General features: G+C 49.0%; 1 protein-coding gene across 5 annotated transcripts in view; it reads right to left on the minus strand.

Annotated features, from left to right (window-relative positions):
• The window catches only part of LOC8043651, a 37087-nt gene that overhangs the window by 17385 nt on the left and 7605 nt on the right, over positions 1-12097 (minus strand). For all 5 annotated transcript variants that reach the window (XM_040207891.3, XM_029979953.2, XM_040207890.1 and 2 more), the window contains 3 exons: positions 11076-11164; positions 9629-9683; positions 6726-6846 (listed from right to left, as the gene is read on the minus strand). In XM_040207891.3, the coding sequence (XP_040063825.1) occupies positions 6726-6846; positions 9629-9683; positions 11076-11164 (265 nt within the window). The remainder of the gene's footprint in view (positions 1-6725; positions 6847-9628; positions 9684-11075; positions 11165-12097) is intronic.

Here is a 12097-nt window from a genome sequence, read left to right on the forward strand (position 1 = left end):
CCAAGCCGTGTCGTACGCTTTCTCGAGATCGAAGAACACGGAGAGGCAGTGCTGCCCGTGCGCAAAGGCCTCACGCACAACAGTTTCGAGACGGACCAAGTGGTCGACTGTAGACCTTGATGAACGATAGCCGCACTGAAATTTGTCGAGTACCTTACCATGCTCCAAATAGTACATTAGTCTACGATTAATCATTCGTTCTAGTGTCTTACAGAGACAGCTGGTAAGAGCGATGGGCCTATAACTGGAAACACAAGAAGCATCCTTACCAGCCTTCAAAAGTGGAAGGATATGTGCTACCTTCCAAGATGAAGGAAAATAACCCTCCTGCCATATGCGGTTATAAAGATATAAAATAACATCGAGTGTAGAAGGATGAAGATGCTGCAGCATTGAATAATGTAAACCATCTGGTCCAGGAGCTGAGGGCTTTGTGTTATGAAGAACTGCGAGAAGATCGTGCAAGCTGAATGTAGCATTATATTCTTCCTGTTCACCTCCTGAGGTTTTCAAGGGATTGCTCTCAGCCTTCAGCTTGTGTCGAAGGAAAGTAGATGGATAATGATGTGAACTGGATATATATTCAAAATGTTCTCCAAAAATATCAGCTTGTTCCTCGAGTGTGTCTGGGCATGTTCCATTCCTAAAAAGCAGGGGGATTTTAAATGCATGATAGGAACCATTGATCTTGTGTATTCGATCCCAGACCTCCTTAGGTGAGGTACTGCTATTTATAGTGGAAGCATAGCCTTGCCAACTTTCCCGCTTGGCTTTTCTTCGGACGTAGCGTGCACGGGCCTTCATTTTCCGAAAGGATATGAGGTTATCTCTAGTGGGGTATCGTCTCAGAATACCCCAGGCCCGATTTTGTTTCTTGCGTGCCTCTTCACATTCCGAATTCCACCAGGGCTTTGGCCTCCTAGGAAGAAATTGAGATGTCTGCGGGATGGACAACTTGGCGGCTGTGATAATGCGCTCGGTTAAAAGATGATTGAGTTCGTCAATTGTGAGACTTTCGAGACGAGAATATGCTAGAAGCGATGCCTGCTTAAAAAGGCCCCAATTAGCCTTGTCAAGCTTCCAACGAGGCGGGCGTGTATGAATTAAAGGAGGGGCTACGCTACAGGTTAAAAGAGTAGGAAAATGATCGCTTCCACGTGGATTGGAATCCACACTCCAGGAAAAATCTGGAAGTAAAATAGCAGAACCAATTGAAAGGTCGATGGAAGTTGATGACAAAGATGATGGACTAAAATAGGTTGGCTGGCCCGTGTTAAAAAGACAGAGACTTCTTGTGGTTAAAACTGACTCAACAATTTTTCCTCTGACATCTTGACGTGTGCTCCCCCATAAAGGGTTGTGACAATTAAAATCGCCCATCAAAAGGAAAGGCTCTGGAAGCTGATCTAACAGCGAGTTAAAATCTGAACATTTCAAGGTGAAAGAAGGTGGTAAATATAAAGAGCATACTGTCAGAGCTTTATGGTGCATGAACCGAACTGCCACTGCTTCAAGTGGTGTGGACAGTGGGACCTCAGTGCAGGGAACGTCTCTCGGGAGGACCACCGCAACTCCACCAGAAGAATTGCCAGAGCCCGGGCGATCCCTCCGGAAAACCTGGTAACGTCTCAGAAAATTAGAGCGACTGGGACTCAAATGAGTCTCTTGCAAGCACAGCGCTCGTGGCTTGTACTCCTCCAGAAGATGCTCTACATCGTCCAGGTTTCTTAGAAGGCCACGGCAGTTCCACTGGACGAGTATTGAAGCCATTTTAGGGACAAAAAACTGGAGCAGATGGAAAGGTGAGTCAGTTGTTTCACTTGGGAGGAATTACAGGTTTTTTTGATTTTTGTTTGTTAGTAGTCTGCCACTCCATCTCGTCCTGGTCAGAACCCGGAGTCGACGAGGGGGCAGACAAGGCAGCGCTAGTGTTTTCCTGAGCCTTGCAGGCAGACTTGCTTGCCGGCCTGGGAGGGTCCGTGCCGCAAGGCCCCGATCCGCGGCCACGACCAGAACTGGGTGGAAGGGTGGTTGATGAACTGGGGAGGGGTTCTACCCCATCCATCTGTTCCACCTCGTTTCCCGACAAGGGAGCTGCATGCGACCCACACAGCTCCTTGGTTCCTGGCTGTCTCTCCAGAGACTGAGGCTGAGGAACTTGCTTTTTCTCCTCCATAGGAGTGCGGCCTGTGTTGACAGGTACAGCCAGTGCTGGCCTGTCCTGAGCAGAGGAGTCAGCTGGAGCGCCCTCTCCGCGAGAAGAGTGAGCCCGCTGACCCCTTGCCACCGTCTTGAAAGGGAGGGCGGGCACGGCTATCGCCGGCCCGGCCTTGCCCAGGGGAGCAGCATGCTGCCTCTGTTGTGGGGACAGGGCCTTTAGGTCGGCAACCAAGATCTCAGGAGAGACCTGAGTGGCCTTCGTCTCCGAGCGTGGTGCAGGGCCCCTGCGCACCACCTCGGCATAACCTCCCTTAGAAAGGAAGGAAAAGCGCTTTTTTGCATCTGCGTACGACAGGTTTTCTTTAACCTTAACTGCGAGGATGTCCTTCTCTTGCTTCCAGAGGGGGCAGCTTCGGTAGTAGGCAGGATGTGGTCCTCTGCAATTTGCGCAGTGTGCCTCTGCCTCGCAACCATCAGACACGTGACCCTCATTTCCACATTTGGCACATGTCTCCTTCCCACGACAGCTGCGTGATCCGTGGCCAAAGCGCTGGCAACGGAAACACCGCTGGGGGTTGGGGATGTATGGGCGGATGCGACAGTTGAGGTAACCGGCTTTGACCGTCTCTGGGAGTGCCCGTCTTTCAAAAGTGAGAATAACATGTTTTGAAGGGATATTTTCACCATTCTTGCGGAACACTATACGTCTGACATCGACGACACCTGAACTTTTCAGTCCCTCAAGAAGTTCATCTTCACTGGTGTAAAGAAAGGCTTCTTCAGACAGGACGCCACGGACCGTGTTTAGTGTACGGTGAGGGCTCACCGACACCTCCACGTCCACAATGTTGGTCAGTCTGAGAAGCGCTTCGCTTTGCTTTTTAGTGTTCACTTCAACAAGAAGGTCTTCTGAGTGCAGTTTCTTGGCCTTGTAAGAAAATCCAACAAGGTTTTCTAACACTTTGGCGACAATAAAGGGTGACATCTTTGCTACAGGTTTTTGCTCGTCATGTGAGTGAATAACAAAAAACTTTGAAAATGTTTCGACAGTTTCTTTTTCAATGGTCTGTGGTTCTGGACGCTGCCTCTTAGAGGTTCGTCCCGAACCGGGTTTAGGGTTTGCGGAAGCCATGAAAGGCGGAGGATGTTCAGAAACTGTGGCGCACCACCCACCACCGAGCCCAACAAGGGGATAGGTAGCACCCCATAGCAAGTATGGCTTGGCTGGGTATGCTGCACTACCAGTGCTACCAAGTAACTATAACCAAGTGTGGTTCGAGAAAGGTATCTGTCTCCACCCAAGGTTAGCCCTTGCCGCCAAAGAAGGTGAGAATGAAAAAGAGAAGAGCAGAGAAAGGAGAAAGAAGGGAGAGGATAGTAGAAGAAAAGGCGACTGACTGAATCATCCTGGTCGGGCCAAGCCAGGACACCCGTCTACGGGAAGCGGGGGCCGAAGTGGTGTATTGCCTCGCCCGGGGGGCCCCCGAAGGGTCCAAACCTACCCCGGGCTCGGCTCAACCACCAGGATGCCCTTTTCCCCGGACACGGGAAAGCCACGCACAGCCAGACGTGGGCGGGCGAACCCGCATGGCTCGGGGTCCGTGGAGACGCCACTCTCCAAACACCTGCTTTCACAGGTGCCCCCTGCGGGGGGGAGCGCGCAAGAGATCTGGCTGCCGACCGGTCACGTGACTCCAGCCATTCCGCCATTTTGCTTTTGTGTCGGAAGCGGACGGCGAGAATGCAGCTACTCCGCAAAAAGAGGGCTACGAAAAACAGCCGTCAGTCTCGACACTGTCACCGTTGTGTTGTGCTCCCCGAAATGAGGTGAAATGTCGTTGAAACGAAGACGTTTAAAGGGGCACTGACACATCAGAATCATATTTTTTTTTATTATCCGAAATGATTGAAAACGATGCTGGGACATTACCCTCGAAATTTGAAACTTGGGAATTCAGTATTTCTTTATTAAAAAAAAAACAATTTACAAATGCCGAATTTGAAGTTCCCGCGCGATCCGCGCCAGTGCAGTGAGTCAAATTTTGCGGTCTCCGGCGACTCGACTTTCTTTCCGACCTCCGCTCCACCGCGCCGTTGCCACGGCGACCCGAAGCGAGGGGGAGGAGGTGAGGAGGCGGGATAGAAGGGTACTAGCGCGGGAAAAACCGGTTGCTCCCCGACTGGCCGATAAGCCTCTGCTCGAGCGCCGCCAAGTTTTCAGAAGGAGGATACACATCACACCGAAATCTGATTTTCGGTATTTCAAAAAGAGGGGCCGTAGTGCGTTCGCAGTTGCATTAAAAAACATGTTTTACGATTGCCATTATTAAATGTTATAGAAATGTCACCTACAAAGCTTCTAAATTTCCTGATTTTTGACGTCATCGAGCAAAAGAAGCGAGGAGGTGAGCGCGGGAAATATAAACGCCAAAAATAAAAAGGCGCGTGCGCGCGCAAGAAATTTTTTTTTCGCAATGCGGTTTTTTTTGCGTGTCTATGACTATAATTTGCATCGTTTTAGACAATAAAAAAATATATGATTTTGATGTGTCAGTGCCCCTTTAATGTTAGTGGTAGCACCGCCAGTGCTGCTGGCGAGGCTAGCAGACAGCGACAACACCAGCAGCTCGGACTACGACGACGAGGACCGTGTTTGCGAAGCGAAGTATGCCGAGTTGTTTGACGCACCTTGTACCAACGTTGCCTTGTACCAACGTTGCCTTGTACCAACGTTGCCTTGTACCAACGTTGCCTTGTACCAACGTTGCCTTGTACCAACTTTGCCTTGTACGGTGCCCAAGGTCAAGGCCTATGTTTTTATAGTGCGAACCTACTCGGACAAAATGGTAAGCATAAAAAAGTATGAGAGTTTTCAAGCTGTAATGTTGTCTTTTTTATAGTTTCACAGGAACTTCCGCTTGGCACGGCTGGCTTGCGATGACCTTATCAGCGTCTGCGTTGACGGTTGCCATTTTTCAAGGATTTACGGATGGATGGATCACTGAATACTGCTCAACCTTTTGAATCCAAAGAGCAAAAGTTCCGCTAGAGGGCGGCTCGCGCCGTTCTCTAGTGGCGCACGCCACCCTCTATCCGCTCAGCTTGCCGCTCTGAAAAGTTGAAGAGCGTTCGGCTGGGCGCGCCGATTCTCTTGCTCCGATGCGGAGTCGCTCCAGGATCTGGTAGCTACGACTCGGATGATTGGAGTGCTCGAAAGTGACCAGCCGAATATACCATAAGTCTTAACGCGGCATCATGATAACTACCATAGTATTGATTTCACGTGTCCACGCAGTGGAATTTTTAATTATGCACGGAAAAGTCTCCAAAGGGGTAACCCTGGCGTCCTTCGATTTTAAGGTTGTCGAAAGCATGCTGGCTGGGATGCCATGGTCTGCGGCAACTTCACATTTCTTTTACCCGCTCGTAACAGCCTGAATGATATTCACTTTCTCTTCAAGGGTCAGCAATTTTCTTTTCTTCTTGAGGGGCTCTATTTCTCGGCAACGCAGAAGAAAGAACCGGCAGCGAGGAGAGACAAGCGAAAGAAAAAAATCCTAACAGAGCAGAGTGCCAGACTATCAGTGCCATCTGTTGCACGCGTCGCGAAGCAACTATTGTTGCTAGCACCATCTTGTGTAGGCAGTCTATTCAAAGCCATGCGGAGAATCAGTGCTCCGTGCAGCTTCGTTTTGTAGAATACCTCCGGTAACTCGATTCCATAGCTGGCACGTGAACGGCAAGCTTAGAACCATTCTGGACGAAATAAATGTAGAGCAACCTTTTGGCATATAATTTTTCCCGGGAATGCTTCCTTAAATCAGGTTTGACAATCAATTTACTTTGTTCTTTCGAGTTCATAAGCATTAAGCCCTATGGAAAACTTTGGAAGAAACGCAATTTGTTCATTAGATCGGATTATTCCCAAGACTTCGACATTTGACCCATGGACTTCCAAGTGTTACTAAAAATATCCAAATTGTTTTTCTGCAAGTGCCAGGGGAAAGCAAAATTATTTCACATCACAGCCAACTACTGTATTTATTTATAGCTACTGCAAGTTAGTTTGAGTGCTCGCTTACTTTATGCTGCGCAGGATGCGGGCATTTTCTCTCAAAATAGAGCTAAGAGCAACAAAGCACCGAGCTTGCAAGTGCTGCCTCCGAGTTTAGTTTAGACTGGGCCCACCCAGAGCCAGTCGGTTTCACCGACGGATGCCTCCCCATCCCGCTGTTTCGAAGCAGCCGAAATGAGCGGGGCTCTTCGCCGAGGTCATCGGTTCTCAAATAGTGTTCTTCGGAGCCCGGGTGTTCCCCCAGAGTACCCTCGAGGGTTCCCCCTAGCTCCCCAATTTTCTCTGCCGACCCCGAGTAAAGCGTTTTTCCAAGTTATCCGCTATCTTAGCAGATCCGAGCCACCCACCGACGCTAACTAGGGACCAATTACTCCATAGCATGAGGTACCACTAAGAAGAACTACAGGCTTCCTCACTGCTTTACATCATCGAGAGAAATGGGGCATCCTCAAGCCCTAGGTGCGCCCGTCGTGCAAACCCCGTGGCTCACCCGGCTTGTGCGGCGCCCTGGGCTCGACGAAGGGCTCGTCCGGGGGCTCGATGGGGAGGCAGTGGATCTCCCGCTCCGGGGCAGGCGCACAGTGCTGCCGCTTCTGCGGCTGCTCGGGCTCCTGCAAGGACCCAAGGCACCTCGGGTCTCCGTGCCTGGAACAAGTTTCTGACCGGCCAACTCCTACGCCCAAGAAACAAGATTGCAACACCAGACGGTGCAACACAGTGGCTTTTGCAACGTCCTTTGTCGCTACTTCGGGACCACTTTCTATCGCGGCCAGAATGGGATGCCAAACGTGCCGGTCGTAGGAACGTCCCACGCACCGTGGTCACAAGGCCACGACGAGTTGGGGTTCGGGATTCGGTGAGGAGGTTAGAATTACTCTGTATGTTGCTACATAGAAGAGCTAATAACACATTATCTTTCCTTCTTTCTCTCTTCTATCATGCTTTCGGGAGGCCTCGGAGTCTTGTGACCATGAGACAAGACAACGCGCGCACTGAGGTCATAAATAAACAAAGTGGTTGCCAGACCCGTGTAGTCTCATCTTAACAGAACGTCTTTGGCCATGGAATTGACTTACAGCATCTGTAGAGTATTCTGTACTATCTTAGTAAACCCAAAAAGAAGGAAGCCAAGCAGAGAAATTTTCACAATGTGCAAGATGTGGATGTTAATTCTCCGAAGAGGATCGGGCGAAATCCTCCAGTTCATGCATTCCCTATTTGAAGCAACATTCGGACTTGACAGATTTTCGCGCACTCATTAAAATTATTGCAGCACAAGCAAGTGCTTTGCAGAATTCATCAGTCTGGCTTGAAGAAAGACAAAAGACCTACTTCTCAAGACGTCCTGCAACGCAAGCAACTAGTGTGCTCGATGTGCTCACTCATCGTTTTTGTTACTTTCTTAACATCATGCTTTTTACTAGAATAAATAATTAATATTTTTAATCTTAACGGACGTTTTACTGAGTCTGCCAGTGACGTCGCAGGTTTACCTTGGTCAGCCAAACGTACAACCGCCATGAATAGTGTGGGAACCATGGGGTTCTTTATATTCCTATCTAAGTCTAGCTTCAAGCAGGCCGTGGGAGTCGTCACGAAATGACGGCGGCTACCCGGATTTGAGGAACCGAGGCCGTATTTTCCCAAGGGGACGGCTCCCGCTCATCCACATAGGGTGAATGTGCCGCCGACACACCCTAGGGAGCGATTGTGGATGCAACCCGTTTTCAGGTGACCTACTACCTGCCTCCCCGGGCAAGTTCATATCCCCGCAGGCTACATAAGCCGGCTCCCGAAGGAAGGTCGGGGGCTCTAGACAGCAGAGGCCCTGGCTCTACGGAGCTCGGTTGTTCTTTGTGGGCCTCAGACTTCCCGTGAATCTGTCTATTGCGGCAGCGCAGGAAACCGACCGGGTGATACTGGCAACCGAGCCAGCGCCAGACTTTTCCTGTCTAAGAGGAAAGCGTGTTGGCATTTGAGTCAATAAACACGTGGAAAACGGACTCACTGTGTTGGTGTTCTCTCGTACACCAGTGCCCAAAAAGGCAATCAACGGACGGACCCGGCCGTAGTTGTACAAAGAGTGGACTACGGAGTGGGTATTCACCTCAACGAGGACCAGGGGTAAAGTAGACAAACCCACATGTGGCACTCCACGTAGGGCGGCAGATGTGGGATTCTAGTTTACCCGAAAGTCCTCAGTGGGGCAAATACGCACTCCGTAACTCGCCGGCTGCAAAATGTGGATTTCGACTTACCTTGCTGATCGCTGCGAGGCAACACCCACTTCGTAGTCCGTTGCTATGGCGGCTACGGCCGGGTCCGACCGTTCACTGCCGTTAGGCTCTGGTGGACAGCAGACCACGTTCAACACAGGGATACCGTACAACGTGTTTATTTGGCTTTCGCCACACGCTTTGCCTGTAGGCAGTACAAAAAGAGGAAAAAGGTTGGCGCTGCCTTAACTGGCAGGACCACGGGAAGGGGGAGCAGTAAAACAACGATGAATGCTCTGTCGAGCGTAGCTACCCCCCACCCAAGAGCCCCGCCCAGCTACAAATTATCATTAGATCCAATTAGAATTCTAACTGGTTTTAATTGGAACCAAGCGGTTTTAATGGGTTCCAATTGGAAGCACACTGACCAATGGGTCTCCCCAGTTGGAAACTTAATGGGTTTCAAATGGTTCCCGTTGGTTCCCATTACAAAACCAATTGGTCGTCCAAAAGGTTAACTGGTACCACTTGGAAATTCCAATTGGAATCTAATGAGAATTTTTGGCTGGGCGCGGCCACAGGTTGTGGCCGGCTTATGTAGCCTGCGGGAAATGGATGCGCCCGGGGAGGCTGGTATAGGTAACCCGAAATCGGGACGCGTCCACGATCACTCCAAGGGTGCGCCGGCGGCAGATTCGCCCCTACGTAGGCGAGATGAATGGCTCTTTAAAACAAATTCATGTAGACCGGCGAATCTACAGCTTTGGCACTATGGCCCCTGACGGCACGACCCGCGATTCAACGGCTTTGGTAGCGAATGGGTTGGGTTAACTACAGTAAAATTGCGGGCAAGCACCTCCACCCTAAAGCAAGCACCCCCCCAACCTCACTGCTAATTTCACATTTCCGCGCTGTTTTGGGTAAGCGGCCCCCTACCCGCTCCGCACCCGTATCCCGCACCACGCTGAATGCACCCAGGCAACAACAACTGTGCAGCGAACAATAAACTGGGTGTAGCGTCTTGATGTCACAATCTAGCATTTATCACAAATACGTTTTTCTTACACTAAAGGGATATCAAAAACTGTAAAATGGGCTGCCACACTTAAAATTGTATATAGCTCTTTGGCTCGAGAGTATAGAAATTATGAGCAAAAACCTTTAAAACTGCACTCACCAGCAGCTTTTGAGATCTGCATTGCAGCTTCTCAATCCTCTTGTTCATTTCAGCCCTGCAAGGAAAAACGGGGGTGGAACTCATGAAATGTACTTGGGAGCGGCCACAGGAGCAGCTGAAACAGCCGTTTCGGAGCAGGTTGGGAGCAGCTAAAACTACATTCTGGAGCAGGCTGGGGCAAGCTCAGATCAGCTTTCATTGCACTTCAGCTTGTGTCTGAGACAAGCACGGGAGTAATTTCGATCGTGCTTAGCAGCACAGATGAACATGAGTGGTTAGGGACCTAGGTAGATGGGTAACAGTGTAACAGATGCGAAAACTTGGAACTTTGCGAGCCTTAATGAGAACCAAAAACTAAGTACCACATGTTACTGAAGATAGCGTCCTTGATATTTTCCGAGTGGCTTTCGGCTGCTCAAAATGCAAACCAGCACTGCTTATTGCAGAACTCACACGGGCTCGACATGGTAATTATATGTGCGAACCACGTGACGTGCATAAGCAATGGACGTGCAGTTGCACGGAGGAACACGGCAACAAATTTCGAGTTTATCCTATAGTGAAACTCAATATAGAAGCAGTGGACTACGATTAACGGGGTTATCGTATTCGAAGCAATAAGCAGGAGCAAGGTTAAAGTACGCCGAGCAGATGTACCGCTCGCGTGAGAACTGCTGGCCGGCAAGGTTTCGGATCTGTCCACGTTTCAGCTCTATCAAGACACGATTTATCTTGCGGGAATGCGGTTCCAACTTCTAACGATGAAGTACTAAAAAGAATCGTTCGCCGATTTGTTTTCAACTGGCTGACATCTGGATCCCGGACCGCAGAGCCTCAGGCAATCTGACGCTTAACGACTTGATCTCACCTCGGTTGACTTGCTTAACCGCTTATGGTTGAAGAATAACAATCCAGTCGCAGGTGGTGTAGCCCTTGGAAGCCGACCCCCCATTTTTCCCACGCTTCAACACTTGGGATAAACGGGGAGAAAACGGGACAAAGGATTGCAAGGCAGACCAAGCTAAATGCGCTCATTGTTGCCAATCGAGTCAATAAAAATCAAAACCAAGACAAAATACAATTTTTTCGCCGCATGTTTTGCAATTTGGTGCATAATGGCGCGAAGTATTGGCTGTGGCAGTTTCTGCAACATGGCACGGGATGGCGCAGGCAAATGAGTCTGGCGCAAAATGGCGCCACCGTTCCGCCCCTGCGTTCTACTATTGCTTTGTTTCGTATTTCATAATTTTGATACAATTGCACAATTTAAACACTAATTTACATTCAAATAACTTTATCCTTTGTCTTCTTGTCACCTGCAATAAGCCCTCAATGATGGCAGTTTTTAATTCCTTTTCCGCCATTGACGCACTATTGGAGGAGCAAAGACGACAAAGAATAAAGTCATTTTCTTTTTGCGTTGCCTTTACACCCGTAAAAAACACACCTGTGCTCCTCTTCCATTAGTGCGAGCCTCTCCTGAAGCTCTGTAATCTCTTGATTCCTCTTCTTGAGACGGCACTCGAGAACCTCCACCTGCAAAGAGGAAGCGCAACAAGTTTGCCATGAGCCACGCCGTAGCCACCACTAAGCAGGTGCAGATGCCAATTAACCTTTTTTGAGCAATGAACGCCGTCCGAGAGGTTGCCTGCAAACTTCAAATGAAGGGCGGCCCAACATGCCGTTGTATCGGTTTTCATTACTTTTTATGCCTCACACTACAAATTCACAAAAAAAAAAGAAAAACAACGTTGAAATTGCTGATGTGGCTACACCGACTCTCGACGAAATGCGTTTGCATTTAGCATCTTATACAATCTTGTGACAGCAAGGACGAGGACAAAAGAGGAGAACAGGACACAACAAGGCGCAACTTTCAACCGATTTTTATTGAATACGTGTTCCGGTATTTATAGCCTCAACCATCATCATAATGACAACAAAAGCAAAGGAAAACAACCATCACAGAGCATAATTGGAAAATAACACTATCTCGTTTTCAGGAAAAAACAATTCCTTCTCCGATAATGCAATCGACGGCATAGCAACAATGATTGGCTTCGCGAGCACAATAACAATGTGCAAAAAAAGAAAGGTGGCTTTCTTGACTTGCATTACAGGACATGCGGTTGTTTCCCACTGTTGGATGGATGCGTAAAAATTGGGAAATGCAAGTCAACGTTAACACGCGAAATCATAGAAGCCGAGCACATCGATTATTTAGGACACGTGCGTTGCTATGCCGTCAATTGCATTATAGGAGAAGGAATTGTTTTTTTTGAGATCGAGATAGTTATTTTCCAATTATGCTCCGTGATGGTCATTTTCCTTTGCTTTTGTAGTTTTATTGTCATTGTGACAATGGTTGCGACAATAATACCGGAACACATATTCAATAAAATTCAGTTGAAAGTTGCGCCTTGCTGTGTCCTCTTCTCTTCTTTTGTCCTCGTCCTTGCTGCGCACAAA

The sequence above is a fragment of the Ixodes scapularis genome, unplaced genomic scaffold (assembly GCF_016920785.2).
Source record: "Ixodes scapularis isolate PalLabHiFi unplaced genomic scaffold, ASM1692078v2 PGA_scaffold0__279_contigs__length_252992795, whole genome shotgun sequence".
NCBI classification, from domain to species: Eukaryota; Metazoa; Arthropoda; class Arachnida; order Ixodida; family Ixodidae; genus Ixodes; species Ixodes scapularis.